This window comes from Pleurodeles waltl, chromosome 11, assembly GCF_031143425.1.
Source record: "Pleurodeles waltl isolate 20211129_DDA chromosome 11, aPleWal1.hap1.20221129, whole genome shotgun sequence".
Lineage (NCBI taxonomy): Eukaryota > Metazoa > Chordata > Amphibia > Caudata > Salamandridae > Pleurodeles > Pleurodeles waltl.
This window is the reverse complement of record NC_090450.1, coordinates 79,724,178-79,747,018: the sequence shown is the minus strand read 5'-3', so window position 1 is coordinate 79,747,018 and position 22,841 is coordinate 79,724,178. Positions and strand designations below refer to the sequence as shown.

Sequence of the window (22,841 nt, the reverse complement as noted above, 5' to 3'; positions counted from 1 at the left end):
CAATATATGGGTAGCTGTCTGTAGCTCACTTTACTATTCCTCTATGGGATGAGTTGGGGTATCCTTATGCTGAAGTCCAAAGTATTTGTACCCTTTAACTTTTTTTCTAGAAAGTTATGCACACTCATTAAGCAGGTGAGGAATTAGTTGCCTTCAGTGGGAGTAAACTAGTCTCTGTGGCTCAAAGTCGATCAAGGCAGCATCTTCCTCTGCTGTGCCTCACAACACTGGATACACTTTGAGGTGCAAAGAGATTGAGAACAAAGAAACAGGATAGCTCTCACCCAAAGGTTGAGCCGTCCACCATCTTGGAATTACGGGAATCGACAGAACGATCGGAAGGCAACACACAAGATTGTTTGATGAAGTCATGTTTACTGTAAATGCAAGTATAGATTTTAGTTTAGACATAGGGCCTGATTTCAACCTTGGCGGATGGGATACTCCATCACAATTGTGACGGCTATCCCGCCCGCCATTTCACAAGTTCCACAGGATATAATGGATCTTGTAAAATGGCTGACGGGACAGTATTCCATCCACCAAGGTCGTAATAAGGCCCTTAGGGGGTTATTACAACTTTGGAGGAGGTGTTAATCCGTCCCAAATGTGACGGATATACCACCAGCCGTATTACGAGTTCCATAGGATATAATGGACTCGTAATACGGCTGGTGGTATATCCGTCACTTTACCGTCACTTTTGGGACGGATTAACACCTCCTCCAAAGTTGTAATAACCCCCTTAGTGTTTTATTGGTATTTTATATGCTTAGAACATAGCTCAAAAGAAACCCTGAATGCATCTAAATGATGTCTTATTTGTGCCCACCGAATTTGGATCTGAAGGCTCGGCCATCCTCCTCTGAGAAGAAAAGTATGCATTTTCTAATGTGTTAGTAGACTCCCTGCCTGACTGAATTTCTCCACCAAAGTTGTGTGAACCGTCTCCATGTCTCCCCACAGGCACCAAGACAGCATTGTGCTGTTGTTTCACATTGCCGACATGTCGTGGAAAACCCATGTACCTCAAAATATGTTTGGTACCTGCTATGTACTGGTCAGTTGAAAGTCTTGCGGCAGAGGATTCCTGCCTCTTTTGCAGGAATTCAAGTGTGCAAGACACCATCTGTGAATTTTCTGAATTAACCACCCGATCCAATAAGGTGCACTCATGAGTTATACTACCATGTTAATGGTTGCCGCTGCTCACTATAATTGGAACCCTTAATTAACGTATTATTTTCCATGTTTCCATTATTGTTTTTTTCTGTTTTTTTTAGTGACTAATAAAGTTTTCCGTCCTATGAACTTGATTTGAACCCTTTACTCTTTAACTGTGTCTCTGCCTGAAGTGTTTGAACTTCTTCTCATTAGATCCATACATTGCATCTAAATGGAACCTGTTTACCTGGTCACTAGGCATCCTGAAAATCCTTAATAGATCAGGCCTTCCTGCACACTCATATATGCTGGATGCCCCCGATCCAATATATTGTCAAGAGCAGAGTCCCATAGCACCATACTAGCGTCAAACCTAGAATCCTATTGCTTGGTTGTTGCTTTTCTGAAGCTCAGGAACCTATTGCTCATCCTAATACCAACCTCCACCGAGCTCCAAATCCCTTTGTTCTTTGCTCAGACTTAGTCCTTTTGCTCCATCCTAATGGCAAGCTCAGGATATTATTGTTTGTTGCTTGTCTCAAACTCAGAGTCCTCTTGCTCCATCCTAGTGGGAGGTCGGAATCCTATTGTTTGTACCTGTCTCTAGTTCAATTTCCTACTGCTCCATCCTAATGCGCGCTTAATGTCTTATTGTTTGTTGTCTCCAGCTCAGATTCCTACTGCTCCACCCTAATGCGCGCTCATAATCCTATTGTTTGTTGTTTGTCTCCAGCTCAGATTCCTACTGCTCCACCCTAATGCGCGCTCATAATCCTATTGTTTGTTGTTTGTCTCCAGCTCAGATTCCTACTGCTCCACCCTAGCGCGCGCTCATAACCCTATCATTTGTTGCTTGTCTCCAGCTCAGATTCCTTTTTCTCCATCCTAGTGGGAGCTCAGAATCCTATTGTTTGTTCCTTGACTCCACTTCAATTTCTCATTGGTGCATCCTAACGTGAGCTCAGAATCCTATTGTTTGTTGCTTGTCTCCAACTCAGGTTCCTGTTGCTCCATCCTAATGTGCACTCATAGTCCTATGTTTTTGTTGCTGGTCTGCAGCTCAGATTCGTATCGCTCCATTTTAATGGCAGGTTCAGTCTGAGAGTCCTCTTGCTTCTTCCTACGGTCAGGGTGTGTGACCTCTTGCTCCAGCTCATTGTGGAGCTCAGAGTGCTGCTGCTCTGTCCTGTTTCTCAGCACAGGGCCCTCTTGTCAGTGTGTGACCCCTCTTGGTGTACCCGTGTCCAGCTCAGAGCCGTCACCAGGCAGAGCCCCGCGGTGCTGCTGGCTGTGTTTGCTTGCTCTGCAGTGCTGCTGCTCTACGCCTGCATGTAACCCTGTCCCTCTGCTGTTCCCTTGCAGCCTGGAGGCGGCCAGCATCGGTTTCATCATCATCATAGACAGGCGGCGGGACAGATGGAGCGCGGTGAAGGCCTCGCTGACGCGCATTGCAGTAAGTGCTTGCTCCTCTCGGGTCGTTTGGGGCTGGTTCATCTGCATGCCTCTTCTATTGCTTGTCAACAAACCACGTCCCTTATCTGGAAGTCTAGATTATTTCACTGGAAAGACAAACCGTATTCTGAGACGTAGAGAACAGTGGTTTATATAGGGTGAGTTTGGGTTACATTAAAATGTAGTTGAAAAGTCTGTGGGTTTGTCACTTTCAGAGATGTACGTACAGTATTTGCTACAGATCTACGGTACATTTATTGGTATGCTTTCTGTATAATGGTCAATGCAAATGCAAACGTTTTTATTTGCTTTGAAATAGGTGGCAAGTATTACAGTAAATGAAGCAGAGGAAGGAAGTGGTTTTAAGTGACAATAAAAAATAAATATAAAGCAACCTTGAAGTAAGAAGGACGTCAACGTGCCAATTTTGTCCACTGCCTTGCAATCCAGCTTTTGTGCACCAGGCCCCTATGCTGCAATTATTGTGCACCAGCCCCTCGCGCTGCAATTGTTATGAACAAAGCCCCTATGCAGCAACTGTTGTTTACTAGGCCCCTATGCTGCAATTGTTGTGCACCAGCCCCTTGTGCTGCAATTGTTGTGAACTAGGCCCATATGCAGCAATTGTTGTTTACTAGGCCCCTATGCTGCAGTTATTGTGCACCAACCCACTATGCTGCAATTATTGTACACCAGACCTCTGTGCTGCAATTGTTGTACACCAGCCCCTTGTGCTGCAGTTCTTGTGAACTAGGCCCCTATGTAACAATTGTTGTATACTAGGCCCCTATGCTGCAATTATTGTGCACCAGCCCACCAAGCTGCAATTGTTGTACACCAGCCCTCTGTGCTGCAGTTGCTGTACACCAGCCCCCCCCCCACTTTATTACACAAGGCCCTTAGCTACAATTATAGTGTGCCAGTAATCTGTGAAGCAATTAGAATGTGCCAGACTCTTGCACTACAGTGGAATTGCACTACGCCCCTGAGCTGCAATTGTTGTGCACCAGACCCCTATGCTGCAATTGTTGTATGTCAGGCCCTTGTGCTGCAGGTGTAGTGAATGAGGTTCCTGGACAGCACTTCTAGTGCACCAGGCCCTTGGAATGCAACTGTAGTGCACAAGGGCCTTGTGCTGCAGTTCTAAAGCACTAGTTCCTTGTCCTGCAATTACAGTGTAACAGTCCCCTGAGCTGCACTCTATTACACAAGGCTCTTGGCCACAATTGTAGTGCTCCGGTCATCTGTGAAGCAATTAGTAGGCCAGGCCAATGCACTGCAGTAGTATTGCACCCGGTCACTGGGCTGCAGTTGTTGTGCACCAGGCCTCTATCCCGCAATTGTTGTGCACCAGGCCCTTGTGCTGCAGGTGTAGTGCATGAGGTCCTTGGTCTGCAATACTAGTGCACCAGGCCCTTGGGATGTAGCTGTAGTGCACAAGACCCTTGTGCTGCAGTTCTAGTGCACTAGTTCCTTGTCCTGCAATTGTAGTGCACCAGGCCTTTGAGTGGCACACCATCACACAAGGCCCTTGGCTACAATTGTAGTGGGCCATTCATCTGTGAAGCAATTGGGATGTGCCAGGTCCTTCCACTGCAGTGGTATTGCACCAGGTTACTGGGCTGCAACTGTAGTGCACCAGGCCCCAATGCTGCATTTGCTGTGCACGAGGTCCCTGTGCTGCAGCTGTAGTGCATGAGGTCCTTGGGCTGAAGTTGTAGTGCACCTGACCCTTGGAATACAAATGTAGTGCACAAGGCCCTTGTGCTGCAGTTCTAGTGCACTAGGTTGCACCAGGACACTTGGCTGCAATTGTAGTGCATCTGGCCCCTTTTGCTGCAATTGTAGTGCACCAGGCTTTGCGCTGCAGTGGCAGTGTAGGAGGCCCTTTCCTTGTATTTGTTGTGCACCAGGCACTTGAGCTGAAATTCCAGTGCACTTGTTCGTTAGTTGTATTTGTTGTGTACCAGACTCTTGTGCTACAATAGCAGTACAACAGGTCCTTGTGCCACAGTTACAAGGCACCAGCCCTGGTGTGTTTCTCGTATTTGTATTCATAATCTCAGGTCACAATTTTAGAGGGGCATCAGCAGTGCAATTGCTGCAGAGTTGGGAACTGTCCAAAGGTAAAGAGTCAATGGTATTAAAGAAGCACACGTTGCAGGTGTGCGCTACGATTTCTGTATTACGAGCTCGAAGACATTTGAATACCAATGAGAACCTGATGCTCCGAGAGTATCGTTATTCAAATGTATATATGATATCCTTAATTATGGAAGCTACAGTCTCATGAATGCTGGGAGCACTTGAATGCCTGTTCATCCTGTCTTCAAGTAAGGGGCTATGTGATTGGATATCTATGCGACTTTCTACATTGCACATGGGATCAATTCCTGCTCCTCAGTGGCCGAGTTGCCTTGCCAGCTACACCTCACCACCATTAGGTCCTACAACCACCTGGGATTTAAGCCAGGGTGTCCTGCGAAGGTCCACACATTTAGAGACTCTGGGCGGTGCAGAGGTGACTGTGTGTTTGAGACCCTTTCTGGCTTGTGCTGCACTATTTAAGACTGTGCCTCCCCAACACACCTTGCACAGAATCTTCAAATCTTGATATTTACTTACAGGGATCATAAAATTAAACCAGCGATTTCCCATTTCAATGACTAAACACACTGCCCTTCACACTCGTCATCAACAGGGTCAACATAGGATACTCCACCACCTGCAAGGCCAATAAAATGTAATCCAGACATATTGGCCCTCATTATGAGTACCGCCATCCGACCGCCTATGCGGCCAGAACACCGCCGGCCCTATTAGGAGTTCACCACAGGGCCTTAACATTGACGCCGGCTCATAATCGAGTCGGCTGCAATGTGGCGGTGCGGTGGGTGCAGAACCCTTCGTGCTTTCCACTGCCCATAATTCGGGCAGTGGAAAGCACAACAGGGCTGCCCATAGGGCCCCTGGCACCCTCTTTCCGCCAGCCTTGTCGGTGGTCCAACCATGGCGGCTTCGCCACGGTAGTATTGTGGCAGTTGGACCGCCATGACCATGGCAGTCCAAACGCCACTGCGAGCCTGGCGGTCTTAAGACTGCCAGACTCGTAATCAGGGCCATTGAGTCTCTTTTGTACAAGGCTTTTCCTCCTACTCAGTTGATAGTACCGTTGACTTGTACCCTCAACTTTCTGGTCCAGCACATACGAACAAATCCCACCACCAAGATCAGATTGAAGCTTTCCTTACTTAACTGTGAAAACAAAAGGATGAAGTACAGAAAACAGATCTGTACAGGAATTAAGTAAGGAAACAAGGACCATAATTGGTGAACTTTCTGAACAGCTGATAACATGCAGCGCAAGGAGAATTCTATCTGCACCTTTGAAGATTGTAGCACCAGTTAAGTAAGTAAATGTCACAATCAGAAATATTCTGCGCTTAACAACCAAAGTTGAGAAAATATTCCTCCATGATATCTTTTACCTGATTGAACTGAAAGAAATATATTGATAGCCTGAACTGATAGATTACCTATAGATGTGTATGAGGCTGTGAATATTTGTGTGCCTAAAACCTGGTTATTAAGTGAGTGCATCATGCACCATTCCTGAAAAATCTATGCAATGTTAAGGACATATAAACACGAAATTCCACAATTTTCAGAACAAGGAAGTGGTTCTTAAACCATACCTGGCGGGAGTCTATGTTACAATTCAATGGCAAAGGATCCATTTGTTCAACAATTCCTGGTTGAGGTGGTGAGGTATTGTAAAGGGTGTGTCCTATCTTCCTATCGCTGGAAGGTAACATCAAAAAATACCTTTGCTTCCCAAAGATATTTCTTCTGTAGCATAAGGTGAATAGCATACATTTGTAAATCAATGGGAGGTTCCCAAGATACTTTAGGAAACTCCCCATTTTGGAAGGTAATTTTTAAAAGATACACATGTAGGCTCTTGCCCAAAAAGTTAAATGAACAAGTACAAAGCAGCATACAACCAAACAAAACCTACAAGAATATTTAACGAAAGCTGTGCTCAATCAGATTGATGACAAATGGCCTGATTTAGGTCTTGGCAAAGGAAATACTCTGTCACAAACATGACGGATATCCCGTCCACCGTATTATGATCCCAATTTCTCATATGGGGATCTTAGTATGGCAGACAGGATATCCGTCATGTTTGTGACAGAGTATCGCCCTCCGCCAAGACCTAAAACAGGCCCAGAGTCTTTAGAAGTGTTGGTGATGTTAGTTATTTGAGCTCAGGTGAGACAGAAAATGACTCTGCCCAAGGGCAAAAAAGAAAGCTTGATGACTCAGTTACTGCAACCGAAAGATGATCCTTTCCAACATTAGCAACTTTATCAACTTTCTCAGGTGGTTGCCCCATGTAGATATTTGGTCCTCTGAAGTACAGCTGTGGACATTATGTTAAGATATCCCTGTACCTTGTTCAGAACAGCTAGGGTGTTCAATGTCTTTCAGGCAAGGATTACCAGATCCAATATATTCTTTTTATTCCTAGTAATATGTAAGTTCTCTGACGTTTCTAGTGAGGTCTTTTATTGTAGGCATAACCATTTATGCACAGGACAGATTTCTCACATGCTCTGTTTCTCACATTGGCCTGGGATTTGGCATCCTTACACATGAACTCTGATACTCATGCTGCATTTTATCATAGGTACATACAACTGAGTATTCCAAGACACTAGTTCCGACTGTTGTTGAATCTCTTTTGGGAAAAAGCCACATTCTAATCCTGATTGTTAAGGATTTGAGCAGGGCTAATAAAAGGCAAGAAATGGTAAACTCAGGTCCAAGACCAGCCAGTGACTATTGCTGTTTTACAAGAAACCCCCTTTTGCTCTCCAAGGTCCACCAAACTTCAAAGCACCTGGCAGGTTTGCTGCTACTCTTTGGAAAAGTGAGGGTTTCTTGTGTGGCCTATATGGGAAGTGCTTCAGTGTAGTACGTGATGACCAGACTTTTGTTCTTGCCAAATGTGTGTGAGGGCACCTATGGTGAGTACTAAAGTACAAGGAATGAGAGATAGGATACTGAAGTATATAAGGCACAGGTAAATATGTGAATACAATGTGGGACTTTTTTGAAGGGTGAAGTACAGCAAAGGAGAGTGAGTGATAGCTGCACATATAATTGTCCTTCTATCCTTGAGGGTAATTTGAGCGTGAATCCCACCAAGCAGTCAGACCACCCAAAGAGACCAAGAGAAAGGGACTAAACGTCAATTTAAAATTGCCAAAGCCACTCCAAACATATCCAATACAGTCAAAGCTGCCTGAAATCAATTAATAAATATCTGCAAGGGCTGAAGTAGTCTCAGGAGGTGAATCCCACCAATACCCAGCAGTCACACCATCTAAAGCTGACTTGAGGAAGGGAGTCGAAGCCCATTTAAGCATGGGCAAAACCAATTTAAATGTACCCAATAGGAACACTGCCTGCAATTAATGGCTCAAAGATCCATAAGGGCTGAGTTAACAGCTGATAAATAACTGAGGCCTTCTACTACAATATCGATTTTTAAATGTCATCCTTCCTAAATATCACCACCAGAATATCGAGTGAGAGAGAGAAAGCGAGAGAGAGTAGTGTGTGTTACAAATAGTAACTCTGTACTTACCTCTGTATAATTACCTTCACTTATTGTAGTAGTATATTCTGGATACAACATTATTAAAGGATGACATTTCATTAATCAAAATTGAGACATTCATCCATAACAAATTATGTTTTTCAGATGTAGATTTAGAGTCAGATTGTGCAGCTTGTTTCAGCATTGTAAAGTAAGGAGCACTTCCTCCCGTTTCAACAGGGAGATAGAAAAACATGCAGTCTCTTTCTTTCCAGGAGCATCCCGGCTGAGAAAAAAGGAGGAAGGGCTGCTGGCCAGGACCTGTACTATGCATCATGAAAGAGCCCACCTTTTTTACTAGAGGGCTGTTGGTACTCCATCAGAACATCACCATATACATCAAAGGCCTGGTGGACAACTACTCAGCCTGTGGTGATCTATCTCCAGATCATCTGTTGGGGCAGCTAGGTGGCAAGCAAACATGTTTTCTTCCTCGGTGCCTCTGTGGAGATGTGAGGTTTACGAAGAACTGACTTTTGGGTGCCATTTTTTCACAATGAGTCCTTTCCTTAGGTCATCCTAACCAACTAGGGACCTCACTATGCAGGTGCACACAGACTGATACAAGGAATAGGAACTGTGGTGGGGCTGTGTAGTGGGCCTGGACAGAGACTGCACTGTGGCCCTCGGCAGGCACTGTGCAGGTGAAACGGGTGGAGCCCTCTTTGTTCCCAATATCACATAAAGCCACGGTTTTCAGGCAGAGTTTCACCATCCTTTAATTTGTAAAACAAGCTGGGCTTAGTTTGTCGCATTTTCTTTTGGTCCTGTCCAACTAAGAAATTCTCCATGCCCCTAAATGCTAGTCCAGGATGGCAATGGCAGGCCCTATCCAGTCCATACACAGTTAACAAGGTAGGAGATTCACCCAGATGGCCAGCCAGGCTGGAAAACCATAAAGATGCCATCAAATCAGTCAGGGCCCCTTGAATAAGTAGCTATTGCTGTATGGGCTGAGTTCCTACACCCAGACCATAAAGTAAGAGCAGGAAAAGAGGCAAAGGGTGAGAGTGACACAGTGAGAAGGGGACAGTAAAGGCAACATCAAGATTCTGGGGAATGTGGTTCAGACACTGAACATTTACAGTTTACGTATCTGTGTTTGACAACTTCACTCTATTTGTAAAACCACTCATGTTCATCTGGGTTCATTTAACATGTTCATACATTCCTGTGTACACAGACAATCCAGACAGAGAAGCGCTCAACCATCTGATCAAACAAGTGGGATATAGAGATGTTTTAGCAGCAGCATCAACCTAGCAAAAGAAGTTTTCTTCTTTCACATCTCAGCAAGATCCTCCAGAAGCCCTCACAACTCCTCACTCCTAGATGGAGCCTAAACCACAGTAAAATATGCCAAATGTGACATGAACTTGAGGAATATTAGCACCTGAACTGTGATTCAGGGCTCTTAATTCAGATTCTATGGGATGCAATGTAGTTAGTGCATGGGAATTATATGTAGTCTTTTGATCCAGCATTCTCAGGGGCTTCTGGGAGAAGGATCCACAATTTACAACCAAGATTTGTGAACCTGAATGTGATTACAAGAGTATGGAATCAACCAGGTACATTTGATAAGGCAAGGGGAAAGGTCAATGAGGGGACAGCTTCTAGAGTCAAACATTCCCTTCTACATAACACCATTCTTTTGACAAAGAAGGAGAAAAGCCATAAAGGCTGCTGCTACAATCTCTGAAATGCAGGCATCAAGTAAACTAATTTGACTGTCACAGCATTGATTTTCTAATTCATGACGGATGAATGAGCATTATCAAACAATCTCAATCATTTTAGGAGAATAGTTATTGGAAACCTAAGAATGACCATCCTTGTATGTGACCACGCTTTTTGTTCTACCAGTTGCTTAAAGTTCACCAAATAGAGTGAGAGATGTTAAGACTAACAAGCTAACAAAGGTAAAGCTATGGGTGATATCACACTCCCTGCGGACATGTACCATCAGCTGTTAGGTTAGCCCCTTAACTGCATTTGGTGTTTGGAGAAGTACTGATGTGTGGTACTCCCCTAAATCTATGAGTGATGTCTCAGTTGACACACCTCAGGACCTCTGCCTGCACATAAGAACAGCATATACAGAAATATAATCTGGCATAAGTAGTGTGACCTCAATGATAGTTTCAAAAATATAATTCTTTTCAATGTAGATTTTTTTGTAGATGATATTTAGGACACAATTTGCATGTCAGATGAGATTCTGACAATGAAATTCCGGAACCGCGCCTTTGCTCTTTCTGTCACATAGGTCAATATTGATGCAAAGGTCTTTATTAAATATCTGATCACTAGACTGTAATCCTCATCACCATGTTAACAACCTAGAATTAACTATACATTTCAAAACTTCGTTCAAACTGAAAAACTAACCAAGCACCTCTGTGTTTACAATTGATCATCGTATAGCTCCATTTGATCTTTCGTTTGTATGCAACAGTGCTGCTCCTCATCCCTCCCTCTTGACTTTTCGGTAATAGAATTCTTCGCTATATAAGTTAGGAAGAATAAAATATTCAAGGGGCCATTGTTGGCAGCATTATACATGTAATCTAATGGCCTGTGATGAAACTCTAAGAGAATTATGCCTCACTTCACGGCACAAGATCAATTAAAACTAATTAAAACCTTTACCACTGTAACAACCACCCTGGTGGAAGATCTCTGATGAATGGCCATTCGAACTTCATAAAAAACAGATTAGGTACTTAAAAATAGTTGTCCCATGGAGTGATAATCGGAGGACAACTGTTCTGTTAAACCCGTTGATCACTTCTTGTGTTGGGATTTAATTAACAATGTATCATTTAGTGGTAGGATTTGGAACGTTCCTTTCATAGTCTCTAGTGTTTGATCTTTAAGAGCTGAATTGAGGCTCTCTTCATGGGGATGTTCTCACGTAGACATGATCACCTCCATGTTATGGTTTTGCTGCATGGTGCAAACTTTTGGAATAGTGTGTCTGCAGAACTTTACCATTAACCTTTGATCAAAAAGCCCCAAATGAAGATGCTATTTGCTGAAGATATCCTGTTTCTACCAAACTCACCTGCACATCCATAATGTCCCTTTCACTAAAGAGATAAGCTGGAAGTGATCCCCTTCAGTAATAATGAGTAAATGGAAAAAGGAGTGTCACAGTTGTGTTCTGCTGACATAAAGGGCTTCAGGACTAATAGCATCCCCATATTCACAAGCAGTTGTCGAAGCTTTTGTGTAATGCTGTTATTCATTATGGATGAAGTAGGTGTTTACTGCAATACATTTGCAAACCCATGGACTTTGGAAAGGTGACAGGCTCTCTTGATTAGTAATGGGCTATATAAATGTTGATCCCTACTGAACATTTTAAAATCTTACTTATTGCTAACCTGCGGTACCCTCATAAGGGCTTTAATTAAAGTCATGATTCATGAATGTATTTCTTTAACCTCAATTCATAGGCAGTAATATTTGTTTCATGTTCCAACTCCTTTGCTTTTGGAGGGGGTAACACTTAGTTTGTGATACAAAGTTAGGACCTATTCTAATCCTGGTTCTACATAGTTATTAATGTTCATGTGCATATTAGTGATTTCCAGTCCCCCTTTCCTCCTCAATAGATGAAGAGTATTGCTTGCATCACTGACTCTGGATGCTTCAACAGTATTGTTTCTGTAGGGCACCTTACAGTTCAATAAAAATGTTATTAGCCGTACAGAGAATACAACCCAAAGAACACACCCTCAGTCAGAGTGTTCATACAGGGAATGTAGCTGACTTATTTTCAGTGCTCAGAAATGGAAATAAGGTCCAGTCTAAACTGAAAATACGTTGTGAAGTCTCTCAGTGCTGCTATGCCCCAGTCAGTTTAGTCCCAGACCAAGTAGTCCATTGATCCTGATTATTAAGTCTGTTCTCCAAATTGCCATTGTGTTGAATACTGGACCTGGAGCAAATTTTCCTCTCATAAACGAGGGTGATATCTTGCTTGCAGTGATTAGCGTATGAGCCAGTCACTCCAGCTTCTCTGCTTCCATTGGCCAGGTTAGTCTGTACTTCGCCTCTTCAAAATATCATGTAAATGCCATAGGGGCCAGAGAAACATAGTAGACTTTGGTGCTAAATCAGGGATACAAATAATGTTTAGGCTGAAGGGAAGATGTGGTTGCCTCACACCACTGCTGTGACCATTGTTTTGACTCACAGTTGAGAGTTATGTGGTCTCGGGCCTTTCTGCACCTCACCTTGCCTTTACGGCATGTATAATATGCATCTAACTTAAGGAAACAGTCCGAGCTCTGCATTAAGTTCTTCAAAACAGCTGACAAGGTTGCACTTGCTATGCTGAGCCATTTAATACTCTAGAGAAACTCAGAGGGGAGATGAAACTATAATCACAAAGTACAGAGATTGGCTAGCACCATGGTGGGCTTTTCTGTTCACCATATAGCTGTGTCTGTTCAAAACAAGGTTTATTGGCCTTAGAAGAGATTGCCCACCAGCTTGAAATACCTGATGTTAACACCTCCGTTGTTGAGTTGAATGAATCAATGGCTTAGCATGGATGTTTGCAACTCATGTCTCGTCCGGCTGAAGACATACTGAGGTTGCACCCACTTTCCAAACTATTGAGTCTGTCATGAACTTCCATGACTGAACTGACTCATCTCCTCCCCATGGTAGCCCTATGCGGACTACTCTAGCCGTCTGCCATTCGCCACTTATTTGCGCCTCAATCTTAACCACGATCTCTGATGATCCTCCAGAGCAAGCCAACGGCTCCACTTTGTTCCCCATCATGCCTTGTATTGTTTGCTTATGCTACAAATCCACCTCTAACTGTTTTGTTTTCTTACAGGGAGCATTTCCAGGAAACCTTCAGCTTGTGTTTGTTTTGCGCCCTTCCCGTTTTATTCAGAGGACTATCGCTGATATTGGTATTCGACTTCATCGAGATGACTTTAAAATGAAGGTACCGGTAAGCATGCCTTTTTTACTCATGTTCATCCAATATTTTTTCCAGGGTTTTTGAAATATGGTTTATGGGAAAGGAAGTGTTTGAGCTGTTGCCATTCATACATTCTGTACATCATTTCATTGAATTACTTACAGACAAATCTTTATCTAATAGGAGTAAGAAAAGTGCATGGAACTCAATCTCATTCTCATGTTATGCATGCCTAAAAAACATACTCATTCTCGTGTTATGCATGCATGAAAAACATACAAAACACATTTTTACAGACACCCCAGCTGAGACTTGCATGAGAGTCGTTTGAGCCAGTAATAGTTTGTACCTTCTGGAATAGATTTCGGAATATTTCCAATTCTATTCTCTCTTTCCCTTTTAAGGTTTGGTCGCAGGCAGTTTTGGCTGTATGTTGCAGACCTATAGTTTCTGATGCTTTCACATTTACTTATAGTGAGCTTCTCATCAGCCCCTTGTTCATGATTTGTTGTACATTTCTGGTCCCTGCTGGGTATTTAATGACTTTCTGTCCTGTTTTTGTGGTTGTCCCACCCAGGAGCATTTAAGTAGGGCAGTGTATTTGATCGTAAGGTTTGTAGCAAATATCCTCCCACTAGTGAGATCACAGAGGCATTTGTCTTTTGAAGAAGGAGTTGTTAACTTTTGCTTGGCTCTTGCTATTCCACCTAAAAATGATTAACTCAAAAGTACCTTCTGTAGTTAAACAAACATACAATGTTCTTTTTGCATTGAAGGGCCTGGTATAGCTAGGAATGTTAGGATGCCTTCTTCTAGAACATTTAGGAATGCCCTCGGCCACAATCACTTTTGTGATCACAACCTGGCATGGGAATATTCTTTAGGTCATAGAAAATAAGCAAAATGCACATTTATGTGGAAGCCACATCATCTTTGTGACCGGGTCTAATGAGAATGGAAGAAAAAGCGCAGTCAACTTCTTCTATGGTTTCTTTCTACTTTCAACAAAAGATAATCAAGGGTATCTCATTTTTTCTTAATTCCCTGTTATGGGTCAAGGCAGGGGCATTGGCAGCCTGTGGAATTCTGGGTAATTGCATAGAGTACTTTAATCTGAATAGAGGAAGGGCATATGTCCAACTCCATGGATCTCAAAAATAATGCCCTGGGGTACTGCAGCCTGCTACAGTAAGGTCTTATTGGATGGATCTCTAACAGCAAGGATTAGCAAAGCCGATAGTTCTAGCTTGCATTTTCAGTTATAAGCCAGACCTATTGGCTTTGCTAATGGTTTCTTTCTGGTCTAAGATCACTTTAGCTCAGCTGTAGAACCAGAATCCACAAGATGGGCTTAGTTATGTAGCACATATCGTAATACTCAAGTTCAGGCACTTTGATTGATATAATTTATTGATTGAACAGTTTGAGGAAAGATGTATGTGCTAATACAGTGAAACTCTTTTTCACTGGTGAGAATAGCATAACAAAAAAAATAAAGTTAAAGTATCCAAGTTTACATTCATCGCACTCCTTAAATGTTGCTACCTCAACCAGGTAAAGGCCATTGGAGAAATGGCTATATGACACAGCCATTTTTTCTGTCTCTCACCACCAGGCAAACTGAGGGACAGTAAAATGAAAATGATACCCCCCCCTCCCGCCAGTCATGGGAGATGACTCCCGGCAAGGGGTGCATTACTTTTTTTATTTTTCAAACCCGTTTAAGGATTTTCTTTAAAAAAAAATTTTTAAAAAGGTTTTTCGTGCAGGGCTGCGTAATGGTAACACAGCCTTGTTCCAAACAGCAATATGCACTAACAGGAACAGCCGTGCTGGCGGTTCCTTCCAATGCATTATAAGTGAGAACCTGTATGGCCGTTATTTATAAATTTTGCCAGCAGCCCCTTTACCATGGGGGCAGAGTAATTTACTTCTTCCCGATGGCAGAACGACTGGCCGTCTGTCAAGATAGAAACCAGGCCCTAAATTGTTGAGGGGTAGGGTATAATCTGTACATAGGGCAATATTACACAATTGAGGATTTAAAAGCCTGGTGCAAGTCTCTGAACTATCTGGATAAGACATCTTCACATACTTTTCCCATATGATCCTGACCCCTCCTGTGTGTCACAGCACTGTCTCCCCCCAAAGAAACATCAGATTTTCAAACACATCAAACTTGTCTTCGGCTGCCAGTGTATTTCAAAGGATGATGTTACGTGTTTTTAAGGGAGTGGAAAATGTTATATTTTTTCAAGATGACATTCTTGTTTTTGGGGATACTATTCAAAGCCATAATGTTACATTGAAAGCTGTGTTTGTCAGCAAACTTACTTGTGAGACAAAGAAGGTTATAATTTAACAACTGTAGGCAACTTTCCAAGGGTTTCTGATGCTAGCTGGGATCATAGTTTTAAGGAAGAAAAACACCTAAGATTACATTGCTCATAGGTCAGGATATATTTAGAAGATTTCCAGCAGAAAAAATGCAGCATTTTCTAATACATCCCTTCGGTCCCACAGTCCTTATACCTGTGCGGCTGCCTCATGTTTAACACTGTAAAGCATATGGGAAATATGGCTTAGGTGTGTATGTGTGACTTGATATATATATATATATATAAATATATATATGTAATATAATAATGTATAGTGTGGTCCAGTATTGCCATTAAGTACTTGAGGCAACATTTTATGTAAATGACACCAGAACGCCTCCAAAGTAATACATGACCATATTACACACATTAACCATTATTTAATTCTTATATTGCATGTTTATTTAGGAATAGTTAGCTTCAAAATGTGTTTTTAATTGTAGAAAGTAGACTTTTAGAAAAAATACCCTTTGTTCTATTAAAAAATACATTCTGTCAATAGCAGATAGTGGTTGTTGAAGCTGTCCTTTCAAGGCAAAGCTAACAATGGGCTCAGACAGGAATTAGAATGTTTTGGTTTTGTTTACGGTTCATGACTAGATTTGTGACTAGCTTATTCATAAAACAATTTAACATGGTAAGGTCAATGAACTGTGTGATTCTGTAGCTGTGGCATTTACTACTTAATTATTGATTTACCGCAGTTGCCACTTAATCTGCCATATAATTTACAAATTTCAACAAAATATGTTTTTTCTAGCTCAGATCTTTACTCCTGTAGCATTATCACTCTTGCCACTCCAAAAAAACAATTATCAAACTTCAAAGACTGAAGCTGTAATATTCATTAATCTTACTAAAGTGAACACATTAAATCCACCCTCAAAGCAGTCCCTTAGTTTCCAGTCAATTCCAGAATTACACTTCTGGTCTTGTTCACTGTCCATAAAATATACTTGGTCAAAAACTACGCACATCTGCAAAAGCTATCATTTTATTGTGTTCCAACCAGAGATCTCCTCTCAGCATCCAACTACCTGATTAGGCAGCAGTCCCCCAAGATGATTGTTGGACTTGGCCCTTTCTCCTGGGTCAACCCCAAATGTTTTGCCTTCCTCCTCCTATTTTTGTTTAATTAATTTTTGTTGCCCGTAGAACTCAGTGCGCCTTACCACTGCTGAATGATGCTAAAGTGCTTGTGCTTTCTCCTTAAAACATGGAAGAATTGGCTCATACCCAATTGGCATATTTATTTTACTTGTAAGTCCCTAGTAAAGTGGCACTACAAGTGCCCAGCACATGTAAATCAAATTCCACTAGTGGGCCTTCAGCACTGGTTTTGCCACCCACTTAAGTAGCACTTTAAACATGACTCAGGCCTGCCATTGTAGAGCCTGTGTGCAACGTTTTATTATGTCATTTCCACTTGGCAAAGTAAAACATTTGCCAGGCCCAAAACTTCCCTTTCAGTACAGATAACTCACACTTAAGGTAAGCCCAGAGGGAAGAGTGTGATATATTTAGAAAGTAGGGCACACACTTTTAAGTTTTACATGTTCTGGCAGTGAAAAAGTCTTAAATTTGTTTTTCGCTACTGCACAGCTTATCTCTCCCATAAGATAACTTTGGGGTTGCCTTATGACAGTGTAATTTCTGAATGGGAATTGATTAACAGTTCATGTTTGGTGGCTCTGGAATCACAATTTAAAATCCTAACTTATGGTGAAGTTGGATTTTAAATTGCAATTCTAAAAATGTCACTTCTAGAAAGTTAGGGTATTTCTTGCCTCAGCTGTTTGGCGCCCTAATCCTATCTCTGGGTCACATGACTAGGTGAGGGTGACTTTTAAGCTTTGTGTATTCCTCTTACACACAATGGGAGCTTAGGTGTGACTTGATGGGCCATCACCGGCAGGATGGAAGGGGGAGCTGGGCACAGCCCCACTTTCTCTTGAATAGGCTATGTCTTGTCTCTGCTTCAAAGGCACAACTCTGTATGAAGGTAGAACCTCATTTACCCGCTCATCAGTACATTTCTGGACCTGTGGACACTGCCAGGAAGAAGGACTGGTGTGCTGCTACAAGGACTGCCACTCTGCTGGACTGCTGCTCTAAAGGAGCTGCTGCCCTGCTGTGCTGATCTGCTGCCTTCTACCCTCTTTCCTGGGGACGAAGAACAACTTCATCTTGAAACCAGGACCCCACAGGGAGTCAGAGTGCTAGTCTGCTGGCTTCTTGCCCTGAACCTCAGGGACATGAAAGGCTCCTCAGCCAGCTCCTGGATCCAGCAGCAGGGAGGTCCTGACCCCCGAAGTGGTACCTCTCAGGTCCTGGACCCTTGGTGTGGCTCACAGGCTCTTTAAATGGAGCTTTTGGGCTGTTCATGACCTCAAACTGGCCAGTTCGCACTGAGACCACACAGCTTGCACTGTAATTTAATGTGAGCCACCTCTCAGAAGAGCAAGCATTGATCGCCCACTGAGGACCACCACCGCCAAGCACCAGCCTGCCCATCCGAGACTCCCGGCCTACTCCCCACAACTCTCTCCAACACGAATGGGACTCTTACCACAAAACTTAAGAAGGTAAAACTTCAGCAGAACTAATCTAGCATTATATCTGACCCACGCTCCATTGTGGTAGTCTGAACTTTTGACTTTGACCCGGTCCAGCGCAGCCAGATAGCCACAGTTAGCGATTTGTGCTTTTAGGTCTTATTTTACCCTTTATTCTTTAAACATTCTTAACTCAAGTTCTACTGATTAGACGTTTGTCATTCTGGTATTTTTTATTCATTAAATTCAGCCCTATTTTGTGAACCTGGTGTGGGATCCTTTTATGTGGTGTTTTCTCTGTTTTACTGTTTGAAGTGTTGCACAAATACTTTACACAGTTAAAGTTGAGCCTGACTGCTCTGTGCCAAGCTACCAGGGGGCTGAGCACCGGTTAATTTGAGGTATAGTCTGTGACCCTGTGTAATGCCACACACCATTACCTGAGATCCAAACCCAACTGCAAGTGGGCCAGAAACATCTGAATTCCCAAACATTTCAGAGTTACTTTCAAATTAAAGAATCAATCCTCGATCAAAAAATATTATTTGCTTATCCCACTCAATTGGACTCTAAAACTCCCCTTTCAAAGAGTAAGCTGATTCTCTGTTTTACTGACAGCGCTCGAAGTAACCAAAAAGGGACACACAGACCTTTACAAAATGCCTCAATAAGTAAATAAATACTGGTGTCTTTGAGAAGGTAGCTTGTATTTGTCTGGACCTGTAGACAAGCTCTTTGACCCACCACAGATGAATGTCTACCCCTGGAACAGGACGCTGGACATTTCTGCTTTTCTCAAGGCTTCGTATTACATTTGAGCTCTGGCAGAGGCTCTGCAGCTTTGAACTTCCCTAGAAGAAAATGATTCTGTGCTGCCTGATATGAAGTAGGCCTCTGTCCAGAATATTAGGAATCCAGGCCCATTATACAGAGATTGCTGGGATGCGATCTCAAGGAAAGGTGTTACCCAAGAGCCAAAATGTCTTTCAGCTCAACTGATAACGCCTGACCTTATGACATCACCTCCACAATATGGCTGCGGATCCAGAGGAGACATTCCAGCACTTCAGGTGTGCCGAGCCTGCATCACTCTGACCTGCGTCATGCCATTCCTGGCATTGAGAGTTCTTAAGATTATGTTCTGTTGGAAAAGGCTGGTCACCCTGCATTCCAGAAGACATGGAAAATCTCTCACAGACACTGGCAGTGATGGAGATATTTCACTTCAAGTGTGTTACCGAACCCTAATCCTAATTCCCATTCACCCAGTTGCTACTGGGATGCAATGTATTCATTGGGTGAAGTAGAGCCGCAGGCTCTCACCCGCAACACAGAAATTATGAATGCAGCACTTTTTACATTAGATATATTTTGGCTACCCGGGAGTATCAACTTTGGGTGCTGTCTATTCCCAGCGCCACTTATTCCCCTCGAGTTACGCTAAATTTGGAGGCCAATTGCAGTAATAACTGGTCTCCCATTGAATCTTGTCCAGTGCCATATACTTTGCATCACCAACCACCAAAGCCTCTTAAAACCTTCTATTTCTCAGGATGGGAATCACAGGACTTATTTGGGTGGAAAACTTTGGAGAGTTTAAGACCGTTTTGTGGTTTGTGAAAATGTTTGACTATCCACAGCTTCCCCCTCAGTACCCTGGGAAAGCAGGATAAAGGGAAGATCTAACATAGCATCCTTGATGTTCTGTAACTTTCTATCTGGCACATTTCGCTCCATTGACCGAGGTCTATAAATTAAGCAGCAATAACAGACCTGAAACTCGAAGAGTTCCAAGTATAGCGAGAGAACCCACAACCCAATCCCTTATAGAATAACATTGCTCTTAAATATCAATTTTATTTTCATTGTATTATCCTATAGAGGTTTTATGTCACAATATCAATAATAAAACTGCCATCATATTAAAATATTGTGACCCAAATAAAAGGAACCAATATATTGTAAAGGTAAGACTATATATTAGGTGAGTATCATCAGGGTACATATATGCAGAACTGAGCATAGTGAATGTATACTTAACTATAGGTACTTACCTTCACAATACTTTGGTACTTGACATTTTACCCATGGTGCTTAAATATGATGATATTTCGTCTTCGGTATTCTGGAACTATACTCCTACAGCGCAAGGGCTACAAAACTTTTGAGAATGTACCTAGTGGTTCTAACTGGACCCTGTCATCTATCGTATGGGATTTACGTGGCATGCTGTGTCTGAATATGCAACCTACTATAATCTCCTAGATGGCGACTTGACTGTTAAAGATATTTATGTTTAAATAGCCAAGTGTACACAGTGAATAACCTAGCTCTCCAGTTGAGGGTCAGCAGTACCTGTTGTATCAACAAGTAGACAAGTAGACTCGACTTTATCCAGGCACCACTCCAGCACCAGGAGAAGAGGTCTCATATCTGTGAGCTTTATTTAGGTGATTTGCAGTGTGCTGGTTGTGAACTTGTGAAACCTCTGTATTTCTTTTCTGTCTGTGCAGGGAAACAGTGAAACAAAACAATATAGAATAGTATTGGGTTGGTAGAATCCAGTAGATTAAGTGGAAACCCATCTACCTGCATTCTTTGATCGCGAAACCTAATAGAATGGATTCGGGTAAAAGTCTCAAGACGTCCTGAATTCAAGGTGTTTCGGTTCAGCTCTTTTTGGGGATCTAGGAAGTTCCACAATTTAGGACCAAACACTTCCAAGGACTGGTCACCATTTGTTTGTGCTTGTGTGGGAGTTGTGAGATGAGACGTTGTGAGGTGGATCCCCTACCTGTGGCAGAGATGAGAATATATTAACCTGGGGCACTGCATACCTCCATGTATGGTTTCACTAGCTTACAATGTGTACGAAAATACAAGAGCGTGACCCTACATGGCCGCAGGGCAAAATGTGTAATACTGTGCGAAATACCTGAAAGACAGGATTACAAGTATGAAGAAAGTAGTGGAGCGAACAAACTAACAGGATCTCTCACCGAAATAGTAATACCTGAAAACTAAAAGGGCAAAGAAGGGCCAGGGTCAGTGCGTGAGTCAGAGGTTATCTCCGTGAATTACCGACTTTGTATCCACGCAGAAAGGAAGAAAGTGAACAACACGTGCAAGACACGTCCTTGGGTCAGTTGCCCTAAAAATCTAAGTTTGGAAACTTTATATTGTCATCAATTAGCATAATGCTGCAATAATTCGTTTTTAGGCAGCTCCCAGCCAAAGGGATAAACGTGGACTTTCAAGCAGTGTGCAAGGTTACCGATATGTATATTTAATAATAATATGTAACGTAAATGCAAACACGGCAACTGTAAAGAAAAAACATAAACAGTTGACAAACCACAGGAAAATCAAATTAAGTTATGGCATGTTAAGATAATTTTTAATAATGCATTCCACCATTTATAGGGTCTCACAACTTTCGAAATTTGTGCGTCATTTACTGGAGCCTAAATGGACAGTTGATACAGTTTTTGGCTGTGTTTCGTGTTGGCTGCAGGGACTGAGCGATTTATGCAGCATTGAAAACAATGAATCCGGCTGTGCTCTGTGTTAATTCAGCAGTGCAGTAAGCTAATTATTTTTATGGCTGTTCTCCAGTGAAATATTGGAAGCAAGGTTTCTCTCCCGAACGATTTTTTTTATTTTTATTTTACATTTTTCGGTCAGCGCTTACGTGCTCAAGTGCCGGAGAAAGTGCTTAAGATGGATGTTCAAAGAAATGCATTCACTAATAGCCTCACGTGATATGCACTGAGCGCTGAGAATTGCTACTCCCTCCCTCTCGCTTTGAAACATGGGAGTGTCCGGGTTTGGAGCCTGGCAACCCCTCCCGCCATAAATCACTGCGCGTTTACAACAATACAGTGGGAAACCTCCAAGCCAAAACTGGACCACGGGGGTAGGCAGGGACAGAACTGAATCGGTCCACATTTTTTGGCTACTCCTGGTGCATAAAGAAGTTCAGCAGTCACGAAGTCACTATGAAACAGAATGCTCTCACGTCACGTCATACAGTTTCAACACACACACACCCACTCACACACATGCCTCTGGTCACAGCACAAAACCGGAACCCACACACACCGTCCCACAGGCATGCAGCTCATCATATAGATAAACCCAAATGCAGATGACAGCTATCACCCACCTGCCTGTAATCACACCAACCCTGGAAATGTAAGGAAAACAGCTCTCTTCAAATAACTTCAGCTTACCTTCAAATAACTTTTGCAGAAAAACACATCAGCTGGTGCATTAGGGACACGCAACCCCCATACACAAGGTAAATGCCCACCGCCTTAGCTAAGTTGATAACCTGCCCACCACCATGCTGATGACAGCACACAGAGGACCAGGAGAGGAGGGACCAAAGGCAGCCATAATGGATGAAGGCATGTTTTACCCCAGTGGTATTCTTGTTTCAATCTCACATAATGCAGCGCCATCATCTGAGTAACCCTGGAGGCTCCTAAAGATTCAAATTGAAAGGCACCATTGAAAAGGGAGAGTTAGAAATGGGGTCTTTAGTTGGCAGAGGTATACATCCTTGTCCAAGTAGGGACCACAATCCTAGTCAGGGTAAATCACAACTCAATCCAAATTAACCTATGTCCACCCTCTGGTAGCTTGGCACCGAGCAGTCAGGCTTAACTTAGAAG

The 22,841-nt window shown here is 42.7% G+C and overlaps 1 protein-coding gene across 3 annotated transcripts in view; it reads left to right on the top strand.

The window, feature by feature from the left end:
* MCF2L2 (MCF.2 cell line derived transforming sequence-like 2) overlaps window positions 1-22,841 on the top strand; it is a 1,607,631-nt gene that overhangs the window by 339,451 nt on the left and 1,245,339 nt on the right. For 2 of the 3 annotated variants that reach the window (XM_069213109.1, XM_069213111.1), the window contains exons 4-5: window positions 2,527-2,617; window positions 13,143-13,262. In XM_069213109.1, the coding sequence (XP_069069210.1) occupies window positions 2,527-2,617; window positions 13,143-13,262 (211 nt within the window). The remainder of the gene's footprint in view (window positions 1-2,526; window positions 2,618-13,142; window positions 13,263-22,841) is intronic. The other variant, XM_069213110.1, reaches the window with a different exon arrangement.